Source organism: Chelon labrosus (assembly GCF_963514085.1).
Source record: "Chelon labrosus genome assembly, chromosome: 9".
Classification (NCBI taxonomy): domain Eukaryota; kingdom Metazoa; phylum Chordata; class Actinopteri; order Mugiliformes; family Mugilidae; genus Chelon; species Chelon labrosus.
Window position 1 is genome coordinate 29,680,154 of NC_140359.1, and position 25,621 is coordinate 29,705,774.

The following is a 25,621-nucleotide window of genomic DNA, read 5'->3' on the forward strand; positions in this document are numbered from 1 at the left end:
GAGATGTTTAACGTTTGGCCACGGGGTCAAGAAACTGAACTGTTTTATTCAAGCTGAAAAACAGTTTCAGTAATTCCACAAAGATCAATTTCCCTTCTTTCCCAGTTTTTCTTTTAAGACCCCAAACATCCAGAAGAATAAAGTGTTTTATGTGTTCAAATGTTCTGCTTTATTTATAATACCTGCATAAATATACATAACATGTTTTGACTTTAAAGTCACTAACCTTTTACTGAACTAAGAAGTTCCAACCTAAAGACACGGGTAGCTGTTTCCTACCCAACAATCGATCATCAGTGCTGGATCCTTCTTTTTACCACCTTGTATTCGGGTGGTTAGAGGATACTTCCATCCAAGAGGGACAGAACAACAGCCATCGTGTTAGATCACTGTAGCTTTAGCTCTCAATTTAGCTTTTCTGGCCCAAGAGATCATGCAAAAAGAAACAACCACAGACAAAACACATAAATCAAGACTTTAAAGATTCAGGTGCTTTATTGTCCCGGATTCTGACATGAACAGCATGAGCAAGAAGCAAAGAGAAAAGTAAGAACAATAAAATAAAATAAAAACAGATGAGGAATGATTTCTGATACAGAAAATACAGGTTTTATGAAGAGGTTTGGGTTCCGAGCAGTCACACTTTCACGTGGTTTAGAAATGATAAACGTTAGGATGTGAAGGTTTCAAATATCTGGTAACACACAGACACCTTTCATCATCTATAAACAACACGCTCGACCAAATCTGACACAGAAAACAGCTGGAAAGAAAAGATTACATCACCTGATGCTTTTACATGGACTTCAGTTTTCGGATGCTCAGTTCATACTAGATGAAAAACGAGAACATATGGAAAAAATCAGACATAAAAATAATATTTATGGACCACAAATGCTGCATCATTAAACCTAAATGAAGATTATATCATCCCTAAAATGAGTCCATCTGCCAAAATGTCTTTAAAAACTGGAACAACACATCCTACTTTCTGTTCCTCTCTATCCATCAGTCATAATATTTGAGACTTTGGCACCTATTATCGTTAATGCCTGGTGATTAAACCACAGATACACTCACAGTTAAAGTCAATGAAAAACACACTGCGTTTGTAATAGTGGAGTTCCTCAGGGCTCAATATTGGACACACGCTTTTACTTAAATCATACTTTAATTCTTCATTTTTTCTGTAGTATTAAATTAGTTTATTTTGCGACCTTACTTCACTTTCAGAGAGGTAATAAATCTCTCTTCTTTGTAATTTGCTAACTAATTGTCATAATCTAAGCCAATCCAGAGAAAAACATAAAGGCAAATTTACCAACAGTTCTCTGGCTGCAGCTTCTTTAACAGCTTTTGTGGTTTAATGCAAATGTAATAAAACAAATGAAACTATAATTAGTCTTGCACCATGCTTCCCAACAGATGAGTCATCCTGCACTCAGGAGTGTGTTCTAATTTTGATGACCAATCAGAACAGACAGGACTGACCTCAAGTCCCTGGATTTTGGACTGTCGGTTGAATAAATCATTTCTGGTTCTTCAACGTAATTCATTCAAGTTACAAATTCCAAACATAAAAATTACAAACTGAGGTGGTAATGAGAATAATAACGTTATTAGAAGTAAACTGATCAGATTTTAGTTGATTCTTGCGATAACTTGAACAAAACCAGAAATGAGAGGATTCAAAATGTCCATATGAAGTAGTTTGACCTTCACAGTTAACCTTTTTACTGACTATATATTTATCATTTTCATGTTTATGTTCAACTACTTTGGTTTTAAACTTCCAGCGAGTTGTTCCTCGGTCACAGAGTCTACCAGCAGTTACACGTCATACCTGAAAAAAACAAAAGAAGACATTTCTAAATATTTTTAGTTGATTGTGAAAGCCATCGAAGCAGCAGGAGAGGAAGTTACCAGCTGGTTCCCTCTTGAAACACAATAACAAGGAAAAAGTGGATAAACAAGACGTTCAAAGCGTCGTCCATTTTTATCCATGAGTTCAAGAAACTGAGCTGAAAACGCGTTTGAGTAATTCCACAAAGATCAAGATCCAGTTGATGTCATTCCTGATTTTTCTTTTTTTTTTATTTTAAAGTCTCACAGTTTTGATCCAGCACAGAGCAGATCTTTGTGCTGACAGACGGAAAGAAATAAAGGAAGGAAGTCATCCGTTCTCTTTAAAATACAACTCTGGAGTCCAAACAGCCGACCTGAAGAAAACCTGAAGAACACGAGGATGGTGGGGGTGTTGGAGGAGGGCGTCGAGTCTTTGGATGAGGACAAGATGAAGATGCTTTTTGTTCCTCCTGCATCAGTCGGTTAGCCCTCATTTAAAACCTCGTTCAGAGTCACTCACAGTGTTTACAACAAGACTCTCTTGTTCTGGATTGTCCTCCGTTATCTATCTGACATCATCATCTACCATGCTTCTAGCTTCTGTCTTTGTGTCTCCTTAAGGAGGAGTCTTTAGTTGACCTCCGACCTTCTCGTCGTTAGTCCGGTACCTTGTTTCTCCACAGACGGTGAAGAGAAAACACAGCAAGGTTGTGATCACATGGGATGCATTCGAAAGAGTCGATGGCGAGGAAGGAGGTGGAGACACGCCAAAGGTGGCTGACGTTGTTGTGTGAAATATTTGAAAATGAAACGATAAAGTCAAAAAGAAATCATTACTCCACCATTTCAATAAGCCTCAGGTCTGTGACAATAAAAACAGAAAACTTTCTCCTTCCTTCCATCACTCAGCCTGACAAGGGTGGTTTTTATCACAATCTGAGTTTTGTTCCTTTAAAAAAAGAACATGTCCGTGTACTTGTGGGCATTTCAAGTTTGGTTTTACACTCTAAAATAAAAACTACATAAATAAGAGTTGATTTGATTTTCAATTAAAAAAAAAACAAACAAAAAAAAAACAAGTAAATTTAACTTTTGTCCTTTAATCTATGAAAACAGAACCCAGGAAGAGAAGTAAAGAAGAAACCAGTGGTTATTAGATTCATGTACAAGAAGAAGTTTGAGTAGAAAAAGAAGAAGTAGTAGTAGTAGTAGTAGTAGTTTCCATCAGTGATTTCAAATCTTTTCTGTTGCTCCAGAGAGACCTGGACCAGTGGTCACCATGCAGACTATTTCCTGGACCAGAGAGACCTGGACCAGTGGTCACCATGGAGACTACTTCCTGGACAAGGGAGACCTGGACCAGTGGTCACCATGGAGACTACTTCCTGGACAAGGGAGACCTGGACCAGTGGTCACCATGGAGACTACTGACTGGACCAGAGAGACCTGGACCAGTGGTCACCATGGAGACTACTTCCTGCTTCAGTCCAGGACAAGAAATCACCTCAACAGAAACAACATGAAGACTGAGATTAACTTTCTCTTTATGTTTTAGACTACACAATAAAAGAAATGTTTCTATTTTACATTTTTTGTAAATAAAAATCTAATAACAGTTGTCCTTCTGGTTTTAAAAGCAAACTTGAAATATCAAACTAATGCACAGACCATGAGTGAAGCTCTTATTGAACTCTCCTCTGAGCCTCTAGACGCTCATAGACACTGAAGCCTTCCAGAGCTAAAAGATTCCCATGTGATCTCGACCTGCAACGAGTCGTTAGATCTCCGTACTCGCAGGAAGTTAAAGCTTCATGTGTTGATGCTCACAGTAAAATGTTATTTGATTTCTTTTTGTAGCACTACTGAAGTGCAACGGCTCGTCTTTGTCGTGAAAATGCGTCGTGTGGTTTAGGTACTGGTCTGTAGAGAGAGGCGGCGGGATGAATCCGGAGGGTCACCGTCTCTGCTGGCTGTAGACGGGGAAGGCCAGCGTGACGTTGAGCGAATCGTTGTGTTGGACCAGTGACGTGTGCTGGTAGTGCAGCACCAGCTCCTTCAGAGAGCCGTACAGGTTGTAGGGCTCAGCAAAACCGTAGCCGGTGCTCGTCTTGTTGATGACGCAGTGCTTCACCTCTCCGTCCACGCTGAAAGAGAAAGGTAAGAGAGAAGACGGGTGAGGACGAGATGACAAACACTGACTGCAGCCATGAATTCCTGCCTCCTGGCTGGCTCGCCAAACTGACAATCTAGAAAATTATAAATATACAGCGAGCATCCACAACGTGACCTCAACACTTCACAGCACAAGATGGCCTCTCCCACTTCTGACACATCTTGGCTTCACCTTTGTACAGTGGGAGGAAGCAGTGACTTGTCAGCAATATTTATTTATGTACGAAGGAATGTTTGCTGTAGACCACTACACAGAGACAGAGAAAAACATTTTTGTGTTGAAATATGATGAGAAATGACAATAAAGTAAATTTAGAATCTTGAATAGTAAACTGATCGCCTTGGCTTGATTGATCACCCTAAAGTTTTGGATCTGAAATACAAGCCTTCACATTTTATGGACAAGCTACTTTGAAACTGTTTAAAATCCAAACTAATATATATTTACAGTATATACAGGTGAAGTACGTCTTCAATGACTTAAACACAATGTCATTAAAACATAGTGTAATAGAGTATTTAGTTTAGACTCAACTGACTCCAGAGCAGATGCTAATGGCGATGCTAATGGTGAGCATGGATTGTTTCAGCACATATAGACCTATTAAACCTGTGGAGGTAGATTTCCATGAGCGTTCTGCTCTTAGTGGGTGTTAGTAACCTTTAGATGAGAGTTTCAAACTCATTTTGTTTCAGGGGCCACATTCAGCCAAACATCAAAATTTAAAAATTCATCCCAAGGGTCAGATCGGACCCTCTAATGGGCCGGTTTTGGACAGCCAGCCATATGTTTTACACCCCTGCTTCAGCAGATCAATAATCAAATCAGACTCTATGGATGCAAATTTAAATAAATAAATCTTTCTTAATCCCACTGAATAAACCTGAACTTTTGTTGATGAGTATCATGTCATAAAAGTTTAACTCTTCATTCATAGATGTTCAAACTCGTTTAAAAGCTGAACAGACAAAGAGGAGGGCTGAGGAGGGGATGCTTACACCACGGAGCAAGCTGCGTAGCAGCCCGGCTTGCTGCTGTCCCGGACCAGGAAGGTGCCGTCTCTCTTCCCTCGCAGCAGAGACTCAGCCTGGTGGCGCTTGATGTTTCCCAGACGCCACAGACGCTCGTCATGATGAGGAAGGTCCTCCTCATCCTCCACCATGCTGTACTCACTGAGGGACAAGATTGAAGGCACATTAACTCAGGTCCTGCACCAGAGTTTAATCTAAACAGGGATCTACTGAATATTTATGGGGGGAAGTTGTGTTGCATGTTCAGCATTGGTCATGTTCTTTGCTGATTAAAAGAAATGTTACAATAGAGATCAAACCAAACTGACATTGTTTTTATTACGTTTATGGTATTTTTGAGCCTATCTAAATAATTCTCCAACAACTATGCACCACATGGTGACCTGCCTGACAGAACCTGAGCACTGTACCTAAATGTCATCCATCATTCACCTCCATCTAGAGGGCTAATGGTGGTGATTGATCCAAAACAATCAACTAGAAAACTGAGGAGATGGAGAAGCAGCTGGAAATACTAACGTGGAGACACGCTGCCACCAAGAGGACTAAAATGGAATGAAATGTCCAAAGGATGAATTGTGTGTACGGTGCCTCCTGTAGTGGAATCAGTAGTATTTTGTAGCCAGATTCACTTTCAAGAGGTAAGAACCCAACGTGGAACACTTTGGGTTCTTTGGTTCTCCACATGTCCAGATGGAGAGTGGGCCTGGTTCTATTGTTACTAGAACCTTTGTGGTATTTCTCTAAACTCTTGGTCCAGTTCTAGTCAAGGGGTTGCTGAATGAGTTCAGAATGATATCATTGCTATCAGGACTTACTCCTCCGTGGTTTCGTTCTTCAGGCCGAGCCACTCGTTCAGCTTCCTCTGTCGAACTCCTTTCTGAGTCAGCCACCTGAAACAAACACAAGCAGCTGTTTAGTCCAACGTGTTGAGTCAAGCAGCTTTGGTGTGATCTGTGCATCCCACATACATGAGGTACTGGTCCCTGGTCTTGCGCAGCTGGATCAGGTCTGGTTTGATGCTGTTCATCTTCTTGTCGATCTCTCTGTAGTCAGCGGCCTGTTTCTTCAGGTCCACCTCCAGGTGGTTCTTGCTGTCCACGATCTCGCTGATGCGGGACTTCAGCTTGTCGTAGTTCTCCATGATCCTTCAAAAAGAGGAAGAAAAAAAGATGTGGTTATGTGTGTTCTCTCAGAATTACTGCATCTGAAGACGAGCTGTACGTTAACACAGCTCCTCTGATTTCATGTAAGGATGCTCCGACCAATGGTCACCAATAATTATCAGCCAATAATCCATGTAAACAGTTTAATCTGAGGCCTCCATAACAGTCGATCAGATGAGGTAAAAATTAGGGATGAAATGAACTGAAATTAAAATTGGCCAAAACTGAAAATAAGGCGACCGAGGCCGAAAACCGAAACACCAAAAGAAATTATTATGCCAACGAAATCCCACGTCTTCTACGACAGAGAACGGCTGATCATCTAAGGCCAAAGTGTGGTGGGGGTGCGTGAGCTGCCTCTGGGGGGGGCGAGATGACAAATGTAATTAATGGCGTAGAAGAAGTTGAGACACCTGCACTGCTCTTGAAAATCCTCACATGCTTTTTATTCATTTAGAAAAGTGGCTGCGCGGCCAAAACAGTTTGGGAACCGAGAGGTTTTCCTGTTCTGTGCTACATCCCTCTCATATTCAGTGCAGTGATCAGGATGTTTGGACTTCAGGTGATAAATTAAACCCGATGTGGAGGAATTCTTTGCAGATGCATTACACATTTTGCAAATCGCTATCCGTGGGTCTTTCTCTGCAGACATGTTGGCCCTTCAGGGCGAGCCCGCCCCGCGCTGGCTGCGGTTTTTGCTTGCGTCATTACAACATCCTGTTTCAGCCGTTTTGTTTCGGTGATGAAAGTCTTTCGGCCAAAAACCAAAAATGCACTTTTGGGCCACTTTCGGCAGAAACTTTCCGGTGGCCGAATATTTGGTGCATCCCTAGTAAAAACAAGATAAATGGCTGTTCTATTGAGTCTGTACATCATTAAATTGAGATGAGGCAGACATTTCCAACCTGCTCCAGAATCAACCAGAACCGACAGAGAGCCCAGAAAAATCATCTGATTGGTCAATACACCACCTTCGGACTAAATTTACCAGGAGGTGGTTTCTTCCTGCAGGCTCTGGTGCCATGGCAACCTGGCCTCCTTCATATATGTGTGTGTGTGTGTGTGTGTGTGTGTGTGTGTGTGTGTGTGTGTGTGTGTCCATCCCAGTTGCCATAGTAACAGCCTTACCTCTGGATCTCCTTGTCGTTGCCCTCCCGGCGAAACTTCTCGATGTACTCCTTGCTGAAGCGCTCCTGCGTCTGACACTGCTCCTCGAAGATCTTTATGGTCTCGTTGAACGCCTCGATGGCCGTCCTCTTCATCTGGATCTCCTGGGGGACGAGGAGGATGAAGAGGAGGATGAAGAGGAGGATGAAGAGGAGGATGAAGAGGAGGATGAAGAGGATGTGTGACCCAGATTTCAGTCCTGATTTTCCCTCTGCTTTAGAATGACTTTACCTGTGACGTTCTGGTGTACTCTTCGTACAGCCGGTCGTACTCTCGGTTCTTCTCCTGGTACTGCAGGTGATACTCGTGCAGCTTCTTCCCCACAGCTTCGATGCTGTCCTCCTTCACCACCTGGTCCTGAACAGCAACAACAACATCGACCAATTAGACGAGAAACCGACCAAGCAAACCCCGTTAACGCTGCTCAGTGAGACGGCTCGACGGACCTGCTGGTGTTTGGAGACCGGGTAGAGCAGCTTGACGTCCAGCTTGGGGTTGTACTGGGCCAGAGACTCGTGTCGGTAATGGTTGATCAGCTCCACCACGGAGCTGAAGGTCAGTGGGTCGGAGAAGCCGTACTTCCCCTCACGATGGAAGATCTTTATCAGCTTGTTGTTGCCTCCTTTCCTGCAGACGTTCAGAGAACCAACACTTCATGAACAACGACCATTTTTAGACGTTAGACGTTAACGAGATAAAACATCTGATGATAAAAACTATGAGGAAACGTTATTTGATGTGATGAGATGTTAGCCTATCTGATGTAAGTTAGCATTAGCTTACCAAAACTAGCTAGCTGCTACTAGCCCTGTGGCCATCCCTCTGATATCTCTGCAGCCTCCATCACAGTAACTATGAAGTTAAAGTCGTCTCATCTTAGAACTACATTAGTTGATGTTTTCTACTACATGACGTCATTGGCCTCTGACTTTATACTGACACATATTTAAACAGTGGACAGTTATAATGGTTTAGTATTTAGTAATTTGTATATAAACATAGTCCCATTCTAGATGCAAGCCTGAAATGTATTGCTTAAAATCTTTATTTTGCTCCTAAATGTATTCACTGTCTCACCTCATTATGTTTGTACATGAATTACCACAGTGACCGTTATTTATGAGCATCGTCCTCTGTCTCAGGAGCATGTGTTCAGACGTTGAACTGCAGTTTGTGTTTATTGAACTTTAATTCAAACAGTCAAAGGTTTTGTGTTTAAACTTGAAACCTCTTTTCTCTGTAACGTCTGATTCAACGTTATAAATGATCAGGGAGAGTACAACAGCTGAGATCTGATAAGACCAGACTGTTACCTGGATCCAGACAGCAGCTCTGATGTCTGTACATAAATAAACAGCGCCATCATTAGGCCATGGTAAGTTCATGCATCTCTTTTTGCTTCTGATTAAATATTTTATCAGTGGAGCTTCAGTCAACGCTGCGTCAGTCAATGCTCTCCGTGATCTACACCTCACCATTTATTGATGAGCATCATTTTCGGAGCTAACGAAGCCCGAGCGCTAATGAGCCGAGCGGTTTACCTCAGAGTCAGGGTGTAGTCTCCGTGCATCTTGGTGGAGGCGTCTCGGACCAGAAACGTACCGTCAGCTGTGTCTCTCAGCTTCTCGTTCACCTCCTCTCTGCAAACAAACACAGCACAAAAACAAACCTGACGCTCTGCTCATTATCATTTATCGATCGAGGTTTGAAAAATAGAGAGATTCATAAAACTCATTTCTCTGGAGTCTTGCATGATTTCTAACGAGAGGCTAGGAGGCTAGGACGAGCTAGGACGAGCTAGTAGTAGCTGTGAGTCTTCATTCATTCTAGATCATCTCTAAATAAATATAATCAGGAGCTTGTGAATCGCTTCAGTCGCCCGGCTGCATGTGTTACCTGGAAATGTCTCCCCAGTACCACTCAGCGTCCTGCAGAGCCATACTGTTGTTGAAACTACTGGAAGTTGCTGGAGTCGAAGACTTGACAGGTTTAGGAGGCAAAGCTGGAAGACACAAACGGAGAAGATTTAAAGATTAGAAACTTTATTTCCTGCCTGAAGAGGACGTTGTCAGGGCAATTTTCTACAGCAAACGACAAACGACAACGTCAAAAAGGCTTGACGTCAGCCTGAAACAGGCATCAGTGACGAGTTGGGCCGCCACAGAGCGCCAACAGGTGAGTTCATATACTCATTAAAGTCCCAGTCACAGGAAAATTAAATTATCACGACAGCTGCACCACGACACAAACACTGCAACCAACAAGCAGCTGGATTCATCAATGAAAATGACAAGAGCTTCCGTTAGCTGGGAGGCTATGAAGCTAGGAGGAGCTACAGTTAGCGGGGAGGCTATGAAGCTAGGAGGAGCTACAGTTAGCGGGGAGGCTATGAAGCTAGGAGGAGCTACAGTTAGCTGGGAGACTATGAAGCTAGGAGGAGCTACAGTTAGCTGTGAGACTATGAAGCTGGGAGGAGCTACAGTTAGCTGTGAGACTATGAAGCTGGGAGGAGCTACAGTTAGCGGGGAGGCTATGAAGCTAGGAGGAGCTACAGTTAGCGGGGAGGCTATGAAGCTAGGAGGAGCTACAGTTAGCTGGGAGACTATGAAGCTTGGAGGAGCTACAGTTAGCTGGGAGGCTATGAAGCTGGGAGGAGCTACAGTTAGCTGGGAGACTATGAAGCTGGGAGGAGCTACAGTTAGCTGGGAGGAGCTACAGTTAGCGGGGAGTCTAGAAAGCTAGAAGGAGCTACAGTTAGCTGGGAGGCTATGAAGCTAGGAGGAGCTACAGTTAGCGGGGAGGAGCTACAGTTAGCAGGGAGCCTATGAAGCTAGGAGGAGCTACAGTTAGCTGGGAGGCTATGAAGCTAGGAGGAGCTACAGTTAGCGGGGAGGAGCTACAGTTAGCAGGGAGCCTATGAAGCTAGGAGGAGCTACAGTTAGCTGGGAGGCTATGAAGCTAGGAGGAGCTACAGTTAGCTGGGAGGAGCTACAGTTAGCTGGGAGGAGCTACAGTTAGCTGTACAGAGTTGGAGCATTTCATCAGTTCCAGTCGTTCTCCATCAGCTAGCATGCTAGGTGGGTTTAGCCTTTAAGGCTGCAGACGACACGTTTACATTTGAAGCTTGGACTTCTCTGCTCACTTTGTTCACTGACGGCTCAATAAAGGTTGTTCAAACAAGATGGCCGACGTAAGGCGAGAAAAAGGCAGCGTTGCATCGTTTAGCATTTCTAAACCTGAAACTCAACGATCCATCAGACAGATGATCACCAACGCGATCATCAACGACACGATGCAGAACTTTAACATTTATGAAACAGACGTCTGGATGTTAAACCGTCCTAATTGAAAGTTAAATGTGTTATTTATGCCTTTCTTCAAACCAAATCATCTGTTTCCAGTTAAACCCTGCGTTCTCAGCGTTGGCTTTTTGAGATGACATCTAAATAGAAATTCAGAAAACAGCTGAGGACCCCACAGCACAGCGCCCATCTTATCAGGTACCGGTCCCCCTCCAGGTCCAGGTCTGAGCTCCTACCTGGACTCTGCATGTTAATGTAGCAGAGGATCTTGTCCCGTCCCCTCAGCGGCTCGGCCTCGGCCCTGCCTCCCTCCTCTCGCTCCATGTCGGCCTGTAAACCTCCACCCACCTCCACCACGGCTCAGATCAGACCAAAATAAAACACTGAGCGCCTGCCTTCACCCGAGCGCTGCCGTCCTGCCTCCAGTAAAAGAATAAAACCTGACGTCATCCCGGAGGAAACCTTTTCCATCGCTGAGCCTTTTTTGATTATCTTCCTGATGTCTAAGCGTGCAGGACATCCCGTTAATCTCGCTCCTCTCGCTCCTCCTCAGACTCCTCTCCAGACTTTCCTCCTCCGTCGTCTTTCAGCCGTTCATTTTAAAACGACGCAACTTTCTCTCCCTCCTCCTCCTCAGCCTCAGTTCAAAGCTCAGGAGAGCAGCTTGGAGATGTGTGACATCACCGCTGCCCCCAGCCAATCCAGCGACAGCAGCGATATCACCGAGGCAACACCCCCCTCCCATCCCTCCCTCCCTCCTCTGCTGCATCCCTCACTGGTGGACGGATGATGTCATTGTTTCAGCCGCTGCTCAGGCTGAGATGAACCAGGAGGAAGAGGAGGAAGAGGAGGAGGAAGAGGAGGAAGGGGAGGAGGAGGAAGAGGTAGAGGAGGAAGAGGAAGAGGAAGAGGAGGAAGAGGAAGAGGAAGAAGAGGAGGAAGAGGAAGAGGAAGAGGAAGAGGAAGAAGAAGAAGAGGAGGAGGAGGAAGGGGAAGAGGAAGGGGAAGAGGAAGGGGAAGAGGAAGGGGAAGAGGAAGGGGAAGAGGGAGGAGGAGGAGGAGGAGGAAGAGGAATATGATGAGGATGATGATGAGGAGGAGGAGGAAGTAGTAGGGGAGGATGAGGAGGAGGAGGAGGAGGAGGAAGAGGAGGAAGAAGAAGGGGAGGAAGAAGAGGAGGATGAGGAAGAGGAGGAAGAGGAGGAAGAGGAAGAGGAGGAAGAGGAGGATGAGGAGCAAGAGGAGGATGACGAGGAGGAAGAGGAGGAAGAAGAGGAAGAGGAGGAGGATGAAGAGGAGGAGGAAGAGGAAGAGGAAGAGGAGGAGGAGGAGGAGGAAGAGGAGGAGGAGGAAGAGGAAGAGGAAGAAGAGGAAGAGGAAGAAGAGGAAGAGGAGGAGGAGGAGGAGGAGGAGGAAGAAGGGGAGGAGGAAGAAGAGGAAGAGGAGGAAGAGGAAGAAGATGAGGATGAGGAGGAGGAGGAAGAGGAGGAAGAAGGGGAGGATGAAGGAAGTATGGAAAGAAAGAAAGAAACAGATGGAAAAAAGGTGGAAACTAAAATGGAAGGAAAGAATTAACGACAGATTTCTGCTTCACTGCTGTACCTAATGAACTGGACAGAGAGTTTATAATTACAGATATTAAAGAAGGAAGGAAGGAAAGAGGGAAGGAAGGAAGGGAGGAAGGGAGGAAGGGAGGAAGGGAGGATAGGAGTGTGTGTGGAGACATGATCCAGATGTTGGAACCAGATGTTAAGACTCTCACATGTTAAGATCTGATTTATTTTAGAGACAAAGACTCAGATTAGACCTGAACCCTGGAGCTTCATCCTCAGAGGAACCAGCTGATGCTTCAACAACAGAGAAGCAGAAAGAAGTCGCTTAGTAAGAACTGAGTCATGGAGGACGGAGGCTTCACTTCCTGGAGACGAGTAAACCAGAGACCAACGCAACGGCCTCAGAGAATCAGAGTCACTACATCTAGAGACTTCCTTTTCTCCATGATGAACCACAGTGACACAGATCCAACGTGACCATACACGTCTGATGAGAGGAACTGAGAACAGACCGAGGCTAACGGCTAGCGGCTAACAGCTAACGGCGGTACACTGAGCCCGTTACCTGGTGCAGCCTGGTTCATGTTGAGCTCGCTGGTTATCAGAACCTCCAGGACCTGAACCAGAGGATCCAGAGTCGAGTCCGACCTGGACAGAGTCAGAGAGGACGACGTCACACAGACATTATTAAACGTTTAGGTCTGAGAACTAAATGAAAATATCAAGAACGGTATTTAGAAATGTTTTCAGCTTTAACTACGTTAAGCTCCGCCCCAACAAGCAGAATTAGTTCCAACAGAGAGACCTTGACGGCGTTCCCACTCACCCTGCCGTCTGTCTGAACAGCAGCGGGCTGAAGCTCTCGGCCAGGCCCCGGGGGCTCAGCTGGTTCCTGGAGCCGTGCAGACAGAGCCGGGCCAGGTGTCGCACCACGCTGAGCAGCGTCAGGCCGTACTGGGCGGGGCATGCCGGCGAGCTGGCCACGCCCCGCAGTACCTGGGCGCAGTCCTCCAGGTCTCTGACCTCTGAGGACACAAACAGGAGGAGGTGAGTGTGGACCAACCTGGGGTCGTCCTGGGCGTGTCCTGGTCCGGTTCTCGTCTCACCTTGCACCGTGTGGATCATGTCGGCCTGCAGTGAGGGCGGCAGGACCGGCCCGGGGAGGTCCTGCAGGAACCGGAAGACCCCGTCACAGAGCGGCGACACCTCCAGCTGCTCCAGGTCTGAAAACAAACGCACCTCAGGTAAGGCTGCATGAGGACTGGGATTTAAAAACCAGATGGAGGCAACTCCTCACCAGTATCAGCCAGCTGCCGGGTGTCCAGACCCCCCCCGGTCACGCTGCGGTACACGCCGGGACCGTCCAGACCTGCAGCAGCAACGCAGCAAACACCACTTAGAGGTTAAGAGGTTACCCTGGTGATCCTGAAAATATAAAGATTAACATAAAGCCCCCGTACCTTTGCTCTCTATGGCCTCCATCAGTCTGCTGAGGAGGGGCGGGGCCGTGTCTGGGGGTCCAAACTGGTCTGGGAGGTCCGGCAGCATGAAGCCTGAAAATAATAGAAACACAAACTCAGATAGAAAGTTTAGAGACGCTGTCGGACGATCACAGGGTCGGTGTGAGTCCTGAGTTTGACCCGTCCAGTCAGACATCAAACTATTTAAGAAGAATATCCAGAACATGCACCCACCGGCCACTTTATTAGGTACACAGCTCAGAGAAGGAACCTGAGGCGACAATAGACTGAACCTGGAGCTACTATCAGAATCACTGTGTGCTGTAGCTCATACATGGAGGACATGTGGTGATGATGCTCCTGATAAACACAGCAGAGCTTTAGAATAATATACAACATGACAGGGCTGGGTGATATATCAATATAGTTCTAATCAGAGCTGTGATCTTTGCTCCATCAAGCTGCTGACCTGGAGCTCTCTGCTCTGCTCCCTGTGAACCCGTCTCTCCTCTTTCATGCACAGAAGAAGAGCAACAACGACCGAGGAAAAACCATGTTTGTTCTGTCGTCACGTCTTGTCCGTACTGGGACCAGGACTGCTGGCGCTAACAGCTGTTAGACGGTACCGTAGGGTTGAAGAGCTTCAGTGGTATGAAACTCTTTTATTTGGCACAATTTGCACAAGAACTCATCAGTCCTATCAACGTGCTTTCATCTGATTCCTGTAGCCGTTAGCCACATAGACATATATATTATATACATGTCTATGGTTAGCTGAGCTCTGACGTGTGCATCAGTTTAATCGGTGTAACAGGAAATCATGCACCGATAAAAGTTCCACAATGTTTGGAACGAAAACTGTGATTAGAGACAAGAGAGGATTAATAACGTCACTCGCCACCAAGTGGTCAGAGGTGTGAACTACAATCTGTCAAAATGACGGACGGCCTTCAGATTATTCTGTCACAGTTTAAAAAAAAAAAACGGTCAATGACGGAAAATACTGAGTTAACATGACCCCTGGTGATATGTAGATAGTGACATAAACATGATACAGCCAGAGGTGGAAGCTCTACACATCTGCTTCACCACCTACAACAGTGACACAAACTGTTGTATGAAGAGTGTGTGAAACTACGAGCTGCAGAAGCTCCAGTCACAGTCAACCACGACCTGGAAAAGCTCCATATCAGGATATAGATTATAGATCGTATATCAATATTCAGCCTAAATATATCAGGATATAACTTCTGGTCCATATCACCCAGCCCTACAACACACCTTGGTGACTAGTTTCCCTGGGGAACGACATGAACAACAACTATGAGGAGGAGACATGGATATTTTTATTATTTTAATAATGATCACAGATCGATGATGAAGACTCTGATGAGGACAGCTGTTCTTCTTTCATCTCATCAGATTCACTTTGATCAAACTATTTAAGCTGAGTATCTTTAATCTCTTGCTGCTCCTGCTACAGTCTCAACTCGTCAACTACAACTCCCAGGATGCATTTCCTCTTCATCCATCTCTTTAGATGATTCTCATGTTTTCTGTTTCTCAGTATTTACAGACACAAACTCCTTTTACTCTGAAAGCAACAGGAAACGAGCTGTGACACACACACACACACACACACACACACACACACAAACACACAAACACACAAACACACACACACACACACTCTGTACAATAAATCACACACACACACACTTCCTGTGTTCTCTGGCTCAGCAGCGACCACAGACCTACATACAGGTCTCCTATCTCTGTGAGGACCAGTCTGGGACGTGAGGACGTCCTGGTTGGTCTCTGCATGGAGGACACAGATGTAAACACCAGGTGTATGTTAGAGTGAGCCGGTCCTCACAGAGATAGAAGAGCCTCAGAGTGTGTGTGCTGCTGGAGGAAACTGAGGTGAGTGAGTCAGAGACGACAAACAACCAGATCAGAAACACTTCATGGTCTCTGTGTCAGTAGCTCATAGTCAGCATCTCTGAGACCAGATCAGACTGGATGGACGGAGGGAGGGTCTGGTGGTAACCATGGTAACCGTCACTAATCACCCCCTCATAAATAAACATCAGGTGAGAAGTTTCCAACGAAGCTGGAATCAATGTGGACAGCAACGTTAGAGACGTGGAGACATCTTGGTCGTCTTCTAGGACTCTAGGGCATAGACTGTATATAAATATGGACGACACGTCTCCTCTTCCTCTCATTGGTCAAACTGACGCTAGTTGCCATGGGATACGGGCGGCGCCATCTTGTGAGTCTGGAGCCAGAGTCTGATCAGTGACACTTGAACGTTCATCAACATTATATTAACGACCTTAAATGACAGAAACCGTCCTTTTAGTTTGACCCAAGCCCCGCCAACTGACATGGAAGGGGGCGGGGCCTATATGAGCTATACTGCAGCCAGACACCAGGGGGAGCTCTACTTGCTTTGGCTTCACTTTAAAGGAGCTGATCCTCCGTCCATATTTATACTGTCTATGGTCTAGACACTCAGGACTGGACACTAACATGGAGGAGAACATACTCCTCTTCCTCCTCCTCCTCCTCCTCCTCCTCTTCCTCTTCCTCTGTTCATTAAAGTTACATCCAGTCGACATCTTTTACAACAGACTCTACGGCAGAATCTAAACATCTCTCTTCTCCAATCAGAGCCTTTTAGTTGTAAACATCTAAGACTACTGTTACTCTCCTATCCATCACTACATTAAGCCCCGCCCACAAACGATCTGATTGGTCCAGCAGATCTTTACAGGAGCAGAATCAGATCCCAACAGAGAGACTCCAGAACAAACTCAATCTTAACCTCCAGGCTAATCCAGCTTCACTCACCCTCCGACTCTGAGTCCGTCCTCGCCGACGCTGCAGATGGCGGTCTGGGTGGGCGGGGCTTGGGCGTGGGCGGGGACATCCTCTTCCTGCCGATGAATTCCACGTATGTTCCCGGGAAGTCGCCTTTTTCCTGTCGACCAGAGGGGAACGAGTTAAAGATGAATAAAGGTTGATTTTGTTTTTAAATCAAACCTGAAGTGAATTAAAACGTATTTAACGTTTATCAGCTGAACTCGTCTTAGAGGCACTGAGCTGCGTTTAGCTTTCACCCATACGTCAACCTGTCTCCTTCAGCCAAAGGTAATAAAACTCTAATTTCTTGGAAACAAACTGAAGAAATAAAAACAGCTCTGTTGATTTAGTCTCATCATAAACGTGTCACTGTTATAGAGAGAATAAATAAGACGTTTATTTGACCTGAAAATGCTCAAAATACAACAACTGTGAGTAAAGAGTTCTCTGATCTCTTCCTGTCCACTTCATTAGGTACACTAGTCAATGCATTCTGATCTAAACCCTCCTTCATGATGGTCTAATGTTAAACAGAGTCAGAGAGGAAGTGATTCACCTGCTGATCACTGTGGAGGACGGAGTCTGTGCTGCTGTTAATCTGGATTAAATTAAACAATGAAGCCCAGCCCACGGACTACCATGTCAAAACATTAGGAACACGTTAGTGCACACGTTGGATTAGAAACAAAAGGAGTCAGTGGCGCAGGAGGTCTGATTCTCCTCTGCTCATGTGCAGCTGAGTTTAAAGTTCAGAGTCTGAGTCTGGACAATAACTGAACTATGAGACGTCTCAGCTGGAGACACTGAGTGGACATCGTGTTCAGATGTGACGGTTTAAATAATAATAGTCTGTAGCAGCTCTTCTACAAACTACAGCCTCAAAATGAAGGAAGAGCAGGAGGTTTAGACGTTTAGTGCAGAACCTGAGTCCATCTATGTCTGAAGAATGGATGAGACATTTTTAATCAACTCTAAAAGTCCAGCTGTCCTTGTTTTCTTGGACACACCTGACCTGAGGGACTTATACCTCCTATGACAGCCCTAACCAGGACTGGGGGGGTGGCGTCAGCGTGGCGTCGTACCTGCGTGGTCTCGTTGAAGCCCGGCAGCCAGCCGATCTCCGACGGTCGCTCCTCGGCGCCGTTGGTGCAGCCGAGCGCCAGCAGCGCCCCTTTACTGACCAGCAGCATGTCCCCCACGTGGAGGTCGATGTCCTCCTCCCTCTCCTTCTTGTAGTCGTACAGCGCTCGGTACTGAAAGCCCTCCGAGCTCATCCTGACGTCTACTCAAGTATGGCTTCACAACGACGAACAAAAACAGCAGCACCCGGTAAAAAATAACACGTATGTAGAAAAATAGGTTTGACTCTAGTCCTGAGAGCACCGGCGAGGAGAATGGAGGCTGAGGAAATGTGGCGTCTCCAGCTTTCTGTGTGTCTCCCCCGTCTCCATGTCGGCTAACGTCGTGTCATCCCTCCAGGCCGAGCCACAGCCGCTCGATCAAAGCGCCCCCGCCGTTCATGAACAGGAGTCTCAGCAGAGGTAGCAGCCACATCTGGGGAGGCAACGGGACGACCTGAGAGACGAGACGGGAGACGGGAGACATGAGACAAGAGGTCAGAGTTTAACGGGTGTGAACTTAATCTCTCTGGACGTCTGGAGCTGGACTCAAGGATAAAAGTCAGAAACAGGCGACGGCGACAACACAGACGCTAACGACACCTTAACTACACATCACACAGACTTAAGAGAAGACACAGCGCCCACTAGTGTTCAGGTGGTGTTATTACAGAGTGAGACAGACTGACGAGAGCACAAGTAGAAATGTCTCGCTACGGCGTCTATGTCCTGCAGAGACATGAACTGTACCTAATAATCTGGCCACTGAGTGAAGATGATCTGTATTTCCTGGTTCACTGAGCAGCTGTTTCTATTAATTCGTTCAGGGTTTCCCCAGGAAGTTGTTGGTGCGCTGAGCAGGAAGAACAACGCCTTATGTTTAAGTTTAGAAACCACAGTTTAACAAGAACCACAAGATAAAAACATATTAATAGAAAACATGACAAATGTGGCGTGATGGTTAGTTTATCTGTTTAATCATTCACCTTTTAAAGCTGTAATAATTATTTAATCAGCGTCTGCAGAGATTTGTTTTATTCCTATTTTTATGAAACGTTATAACGCAAGAAAAATCATTTCTAATAATTTAGATTAATGTGTTTTAAAACTAAAAGATGAAAGCAACAAATCTAATTAAAAAATATAAAATAAATAAATTTAAAATGACTAATATCACAATTATTGACATAATTAGAAAATCTGAAAATAATAAAAATAAAATCAGGGATGTCAAAGTTAACTCAATGTCTCTAAACTAACTAACGTCATAAATAAATCAGATCTTAACATGTGAGAGTCTTTCCATCTTGTTCCAACATCTGGATCATGTCTCCAAGTCAACAAGCAGCTGTTGATGGTTTGTGGTTTAAATGTTTAATTAAAACTTATTCTGGAGAATATTGTGGACAGTATAAGATAAGATAAGATAAGACATGTTTATTGATCCCACGTATGGGAAATTAACTTGTCACAGTAGAACAGAATTTGTCAAAAATATATACAAAACAGTGACGACTTAAAAATTACCAGGGGAATAAAAAACACAAGTACTAGATTGGAAAAATATATACAACAAAATAACAACAAATATAAAGACATTCTGTATATACACTGTGGTGGTGGGATAAAACATTTACAAATAAATAGATTGCTAAAACTTTAGGAAAAACTATAAGTTGGTGAGGTAGTGGTTTGTACAAAAAGGCAGATTTATTTATTTGTCACTGTTTGGGATTAGAACAACAACATATATTTGCATAAAGCAGCAGATTTGTTCATTTAAATGTTGAGAAGAGAATTAAAAGCTAGAAAAACCTTCATTTAGTAGAGATACAAAATAAATGTGAGTTTAATTTGTGATTCATCTGCGTTAACGATGTACGATCATGTGATTAATTGCAGTTAAATATTAAAATCTGTAATAAAACCACGTTTTAAAAAATACTGACATTAACACATTTTTAAAAAAGAAAAGTCAATTAAATAATTAATAATTTAAGATGAACCAGTAGAGAAAATAACTATAGGATAATAAATAATCAGAAGCTAAAGCAATTAGCTTATTAATAAATTAAGACAATGGACAAAACTAATGAGGTATTTCTTTTATAGCTAATTAATTCCTTTTTTCATTAATGTAATTCTCATTAATTCATTTCTGGGTCAATCAATTTATTATTTATAAAGAAATCTAACTTATGTGAATTTATATGAATAAGCTGAGTAATTGTTCATACAAACTAAATACTAGAGGATTAGTCGGTCATTAAAATAACTGCTGATTTGCACATTTCCAAACAATCGACGCTTGTCAGGCGATAATATCTGACAGAAGACTTGATTTAAACTAAACTAAATCATTTATGAGTAAAGTAATGAAGCCGAAAACAGCCAAACTAATTGATTAACACGTGGACTTGGAAGTTATTTTTAAAAGAAACACGTTTCACAGATATCAGCGATCACAAACACAAAAACCGTCGAATCTTAAAGGGACCTCTGTGAAGCTAAACGCAGAATACAAGAGAAACAACAGACTGACTCCTTGGGACGATTTCCGGATGAAAACCTTCAACAAAACGATTTAAAGTTAAGATTTGTTATCTACTTTAACACGTTAAATATTAACCTTTGTCATAAACTTTCAAACGGCTGTAAAATATAGTAATAAAAGCTCAGACATCAGACAGAGGAGCCCTCCAGGAAACGGGAAACGACAATGCATGCCAGCGCTAGCTTAGCCGATTAGCTTCCATCAGCCGCTCCAACGACTCACCTTTGTTTCAGGCAATATTTAGGAACAAAAGCGTCCAGCGGAGCAAACGTTGGCCGTCATCCTGAAGCGGTGAACACACGCGACGTCCACAAGGTACCCAAAACTGAAATATTGCGCAATTTAATGGATTATTTCCAAGATGAACACACTCGTGGTCCGGCCGTCCGAATTTCAGCAGCGAGACGAGCGTCAAGTGCGCATGTCACAGAAGCGTTTCCGGTGGGGGACTATCAAAATAAAACCGATCGCCAAAAGACATTTAAACATTTAAATTATAGCTTTTACGATTTGTTTTTCCGTTCATTAAAATAATCATACAAGCTGAAATTAATGTTTAATACAAAAATGTTTCTTTAACGTTAAATCGTTTCGGGCCAAGACGCGTTATATGTAAAAAGAGCAAGTTCCGCATGCTTTTCAGAATAATATACCTGAGTAATATACCCGTGATTCAAACTGAATTGTTCTTAAACAGCTTCAGTGATCAGATAACGTTAATATCTGAGGTGAAATGACAAGAAACACCAACATTTTAGCTTTAAATGTCACATATTTGTGGTTATGTTTAGGCCTTAAACGTGTAAGAGATTATAACAGCTGGGTAGGGAGGCAGGGCCCTGACGTCACATCCGCTAACCTAGATTTTAATGCAGCGTGCAGGGCCCATAGCAACAAAGGAGAGAGTGAGGGATGTTGGGGGGGGGGGGGGTGTACATACTGTATTCAGGCCGCCCTCATTCATTCAGCTCTTACACAAGCACCAGGCGACTCCTGCATCATGTGACCGCTGCAGCTTTTCCAGAACAAACCACATCACACGCTCGGCTGTGCATCCATCCATCCATCCATCCACCCATCCATCCCTCCATCCCTCCATCCCTCCATCCCTCCATCCCTCCATCCATCCCTGCAGACGGCTTTATTTAAAAAAATATACACATACATGAAACCTTTTATTTACATCATCTGATAGAAAACTGCACATTATCAAAACACAGAGAAGGATGAAGATGTTTGAGGATTCAACTCCTCCTCAGTCCAGCTCATAAATACTTTAAGAGGGTTCTAATAAGGCGGGTGGGGTCTCAGAAAAACAGGGAGTCTGTGTTTCAGCTGCTACAGAGGAAATAAATACCTCCGTCACTATTAAATAGTCCTCCGACCAATCAGAGGCATCCGTCGCCGGTCTGATCAGTTCCTCAACAGAGACTCCAGACCAACGTGGGGGTGGGGGGGGGGGGTCCAGGCTTTTATTTTACCACATTTTATAAACCTATTTTTAAGATTATCACCCGAGACTGCAACACTCTACAGTCTGTGATCACTCTCGTCTATAATTATTTGTTTCCTGAGTCTGAAACGTTGAGTGAAGCTAAACTAGACATAAATGTTGTAAACCTGTAGTTAGGGTTAAAACTCGTAGCTGTGATTCTACACTAGTTTCAGTAACTACATTAATATTGTTTGTCAAACCCAGGAAAAGGCCGGAGCCCTCTGATTGGTCGGTCTCATTGAATTAACCGTTTAAAATACCAGCGAGGGGTCAGTTAAGTCAAACTCTACGTGACGGTCACAGCTGTAAATTAATTTCATCTCCTTTTCTTCACACTGAGGCCAGACGTAGCTGCAGTGGAATGTTTTTAAAAAGCTCCTCACAAGCAGAGACTTGTTGGAGGATGAAACCAGGTTCCCCAACTGGTTCCTCAGGTGAGAACCTAGAAAGGCAAGGGAGTTCCTCAAATAGTTTCTGTCAAGGAAACACACCTTGAGTCAACACAGATGGCGTGAACCTGAACCTGAGCGTCATCACCGCCCCCTGGAGGCTGCAACGCTCATCGCAGCCACGGCGCCAAACGCCTGGAGCTGTAAAAGCCCCGGTCGTGTTTCTACGAGCTCGTCTGGAGTCTCTCTACAAGCTGAAGACGTTTCCCAGCCGGCGGACCGACAGGACGATCCTCCCAGACAGCTGCAGCTCGTCCTTCAGGAAACGTCCCACCTGCTCCGAGTAAAGAACGTCGCAGAACGCCCAGATCTCCGCCCGCTCGCGCTGGATGTTGGCGTTGCACGTCGGCAGCCTGGAGCTCCGGACCGACCGGCTCAGAGTCCGCCACACCTGGAGGGAGGAGGAGGGAAGAGAGGAGGAGGAGGAGGAGGAGGAGGAGGAGGAGGACGAGAGACAAGAAAGAAGGGATGTTGTTTCATTTGTTAAAAGGAAAATATTTTAGAGACTGAAGCCAAACCTGAAATATCAAAAAGTACACGAGGATGACTGTCTGCAGCCGTAGACATGAGAGGTCCAGATAAAGATCAGAAACACAAACACAAAGAAGCAGCTGCTCTCCAGATCTGATTCCAGAGCGTCATCCTGGAGGAGGAAGGCTCGCTGTAAGACGAGCGTCAGGATAAACCAGAGATCTGTTGATTGGCTGAAACATCATCATTCATGACACAACACTTTCTAATTACACTGAATAAACTGAGCTGTGGTTGAGTAGCATCATTTAATAAAAGCTGAATCTTCTTTAATAGATAATGATTTGGTTTAATCACAGTGGTGAACTGCTCCATCACCACTAGAACCTCCAATAAACACCAACAGAACCTAAAGGAACCCTGTTATCTGTCTGGTGACCATCAGACCTCATAAATATTCTGACTGAAGCCACATGAAAGACGTCCTCAGTGGACGACAGAACATCCTCCACAACATCAGGAACCAGGGACGTGTTGATCTTCAGTCAAGTCTGATCTTTGACCATAAACCAAACCACATCCCTGGAGCATCAGCTGATCTTCTTCCTCTTTGGTTATAACTGTGGTTGTTGAGCATCAGAGCTGAAACCAAAGAAGAAGAGGAACCAGACTCCTGGTGGTAACATGAAGCCAGTTCTCTGTTGTCTAATCAGAATCCATGACGTCCACTCAGTCAACAACAACAAACACTGAACGTTTAGAAGCAGAGACAGGCGTCCTGGGACCGTCCACTGACCTGCTCCACGTCCCTCCCTGGTCCACAGTTGTGTTCGTCGATCACCCACTTGGCCCTCTGGCGGAGCTGAAGCCCGTGGACAGACACCACGTGGCGAAAGCGTTTAGACCACGACGGGGAGCTCTGCTGATGAACTGGTGTCTGCGTGAAGACGCTCCAGGAGCGTTTGGCCGGAGACAGCGTGACGGGGAAACCGTCCCTGTCTCCGTCTCTGTGCTTCGGTGGAGGATGAGGATGTTCTTCATCAACAGGTGTGAGTTTGTCTGATTTATTTCCAGGGAGAAGTTTCGTCGTCGCTGTGAGTAAATCGTGGGCGGAGGTGATGACAGGAGCTGGTCTCGCGGGTCTGATGGGGAGGTGGCGGTCTGCGGCGGCGGGGAACCAGAGGGTGAAGACCGGAGGACGGCGACAGGGGAACGGCTCCAGAAGCTTCTCCGTCCTCTCTAACAGAGAACCCAGCCCGTCTGATGATCCAGGCCGATAGTGAAGAACCACATCCTCCATCCAGACGGACAGAGATCAGAGGACGGAGCATGCCACCACCACCACCCTCCTCCTCCTCATCCTCATCATCATCCTCTTCTTCCTCCTCCAAGATGGAAAGACTCTCACATGTTAAGATCTGATTTATTTTAGAGACAAAGACTCAGATTAGACCTGAACCCTGGAAGCTTCATCCTCAGAGGAACCAGGTCTCTGATGAGGGAAGGAAGGAAGGAAGGAGCGGAAGGATGGGAAGGAAGGAAGGATGTAAGGATGAAGAACGGAGGGAAGGATGCAAGAAAGGAAACAAGGAAGGAAGGAGGAAAAGTTGGAATGAGGGAGGGACGAAGGAAGAAAGTAAGGAAAGTGGGAAGGAAGGAGGAAAAGAACAAAGGAAGGAAGGAGGAAAAGAACAAAGGAAGGAGGGAAGGGAGGAAGGTGACAAGAGTTTCTATCCACGTACCATTGCCTGCTCTGAGCCTTAACCAGACTTAACCATCACTGCACTTTACTCACACAGCTGTTTTAATACTGTAAATGTGTTCATATACATGAGCTAACACCCTCTAAGTTTACAGTCTATATCTTGTTTTATTTTTCTTAGTTTTACATTTACACTTATATTGTTTACCTTGTGTGTTATGTGCAATTATTACTGTTTTACTGTAGTACTTATATTTTTTTACTACTGGCTGCAGGTACAAAAATACAGTTCACTGTACATTGTACTATGTGTAACTGAGCATGTGATGAATAAAACCTCTTATCTTAAGAAAGGAAACAAGGAAGGAAAGAGGAAAGGAGGGAAGGAAGGAAACGCTGATACGTTTTTAAACAACAGAATCAGATTCAGTTGATTCTAGTTCAGATCAGTCTCTAGTTTAGTTTAGTTTAGTTTAGTTCTCAGCTCCAGGTCTGACTCTTTTAGTCTCTCATCACTAACATCACCTGTTCTGTCTGATCTCTACTTCCTGTTTCTATTATTTCTATTCTTCTAATATCTCTCAAACTCACCCTCATGGCTACAACCTAAAATAATAAAAACAGAATAATTCACAGAATAAATAAAAACATCTCCCAACAATGACAGGGTGACATAATAATACCGGTGGCTAATGTTTTTAGCTTCTTATGCTAACAGTTGACGGCTAGCCGATGTTAGCTAACTAACGAACTAGCGGGAAAAACAAACACAAAACGATGTTAACGTTTCTCACAAACACTCAACAGCTCAACACACAACCGACAAACACGTGACTTTACCGAATAGAACGAGACCAACCGTCAGAAACAGACATCAACGAGTTAACGACCCGGAAGAGAACATGGAGACGGGAGCGCGCTTCACGGGAAGTCTCGCGATACTTGAGACAAACACGAGAGGAGGCTGTCGGGTTTTTAAAACCTTTAGAAGGAATAATTTGGTGCCAGAGGAGTTCTCTGTAATAATAATGTCAGAAAATGTCTCATAAAAATTATAATACGACTTAAAAAACGTCTTTAGATCTGGAACCAGCGTTTGAGCTGAAACTAAAACCTCTGAGCGCCAGAAAATGAAAGAACATTTCATTTAAATCAATAAAATCTAAAAATATTTTTGTCCAGTTTAAACATTTCAACATGTTTTAATACGTTTAGTGTCTGTTGGACGTTTTAAAATATTATTTAAAGTTTTGAGTTCTTGGATCTC

At 44.5% G+C, this 25,621-nt stretch overlaps 2 protein-coding genes across 3 annotated transcripts; both read right to left on the reverse strand.

The window, feature by feature from the left end:
• Positions 1-476: 476 nt before the first annotated feature.
• Positions 477-20,652, reverse strand: LOC311492705 (phosphatidylinositol 3-kinase regulatory subunit alpha-like). The gene is made up of 17 exons (XM_084551070.1): positions 20,460-20,652; positions 17,648-18,140; positions 16,554-16,683; positions 13,698-13,790; positions 13,535-13,606; positions 13,344-13,460; positions 13,064-13,262; positions 12,803-12,885; positions 9,279-9,384; positions 8,924-9,022; positions 7,829-8,009; positions 7,614-7,739; positions 7,344-7,486; positions 6,021-6,197; positions 5,868-5,942; positions 5,017-5,190; positions 477-3,989 (listed from the first exon to the last, which is right to left on the reverse strand). The coding sequence occupies exons 2-17, from the start codon at positions 17,837-17,839 to the stop codon at positions 3,800-3,802; spliced, it is 2,157 nt and encodes a 718-aa protein (XP_084407196.1). The 5' UTR covers positions 17,840-18,140; positions 20,460-20,652; the 3' UTR covers positions 477-3,799.
• Positions 20,653-21,414: 762 nt separating this feature from the next.
• shld3 (shieldin complex subunit 3) lies at positions 21,415-25,501 on the reverse strand. 2 transcript variants are annotated; one of them, XM_084551081.1, is made up of 3 exons: positions 25,195-25,501; positions 23,449-24,070; positions 21,415-22,572 (listed from the first exon to the last, which is right to left on the reverse strand). In XM_084551081.1, exons 2-3 carry the CDS (start codon positions 23,950-23,952, stop codon positions 22,369-22,371), a joined length of 708 nt encoding a protein of 235 aa, XP_084407207.1. In that variant the 5' UTR covers positions 23,953-24,070; positions 25,195-25,501; the 3' UTR covers positions 21,415-22,368. The 2 variants fall into 2 exon arrangements, with proteins under 2 accessions (XP_084407207.1, XP_084407206.1); XM_084551080.1 differs by lacking the exon at positions 25,195-25,501 and having other exon boundaries at positions 23,449-24,608.
• Between the last annotated feature and the right edge of the window lie 120 nt (positions 25,502-25,621).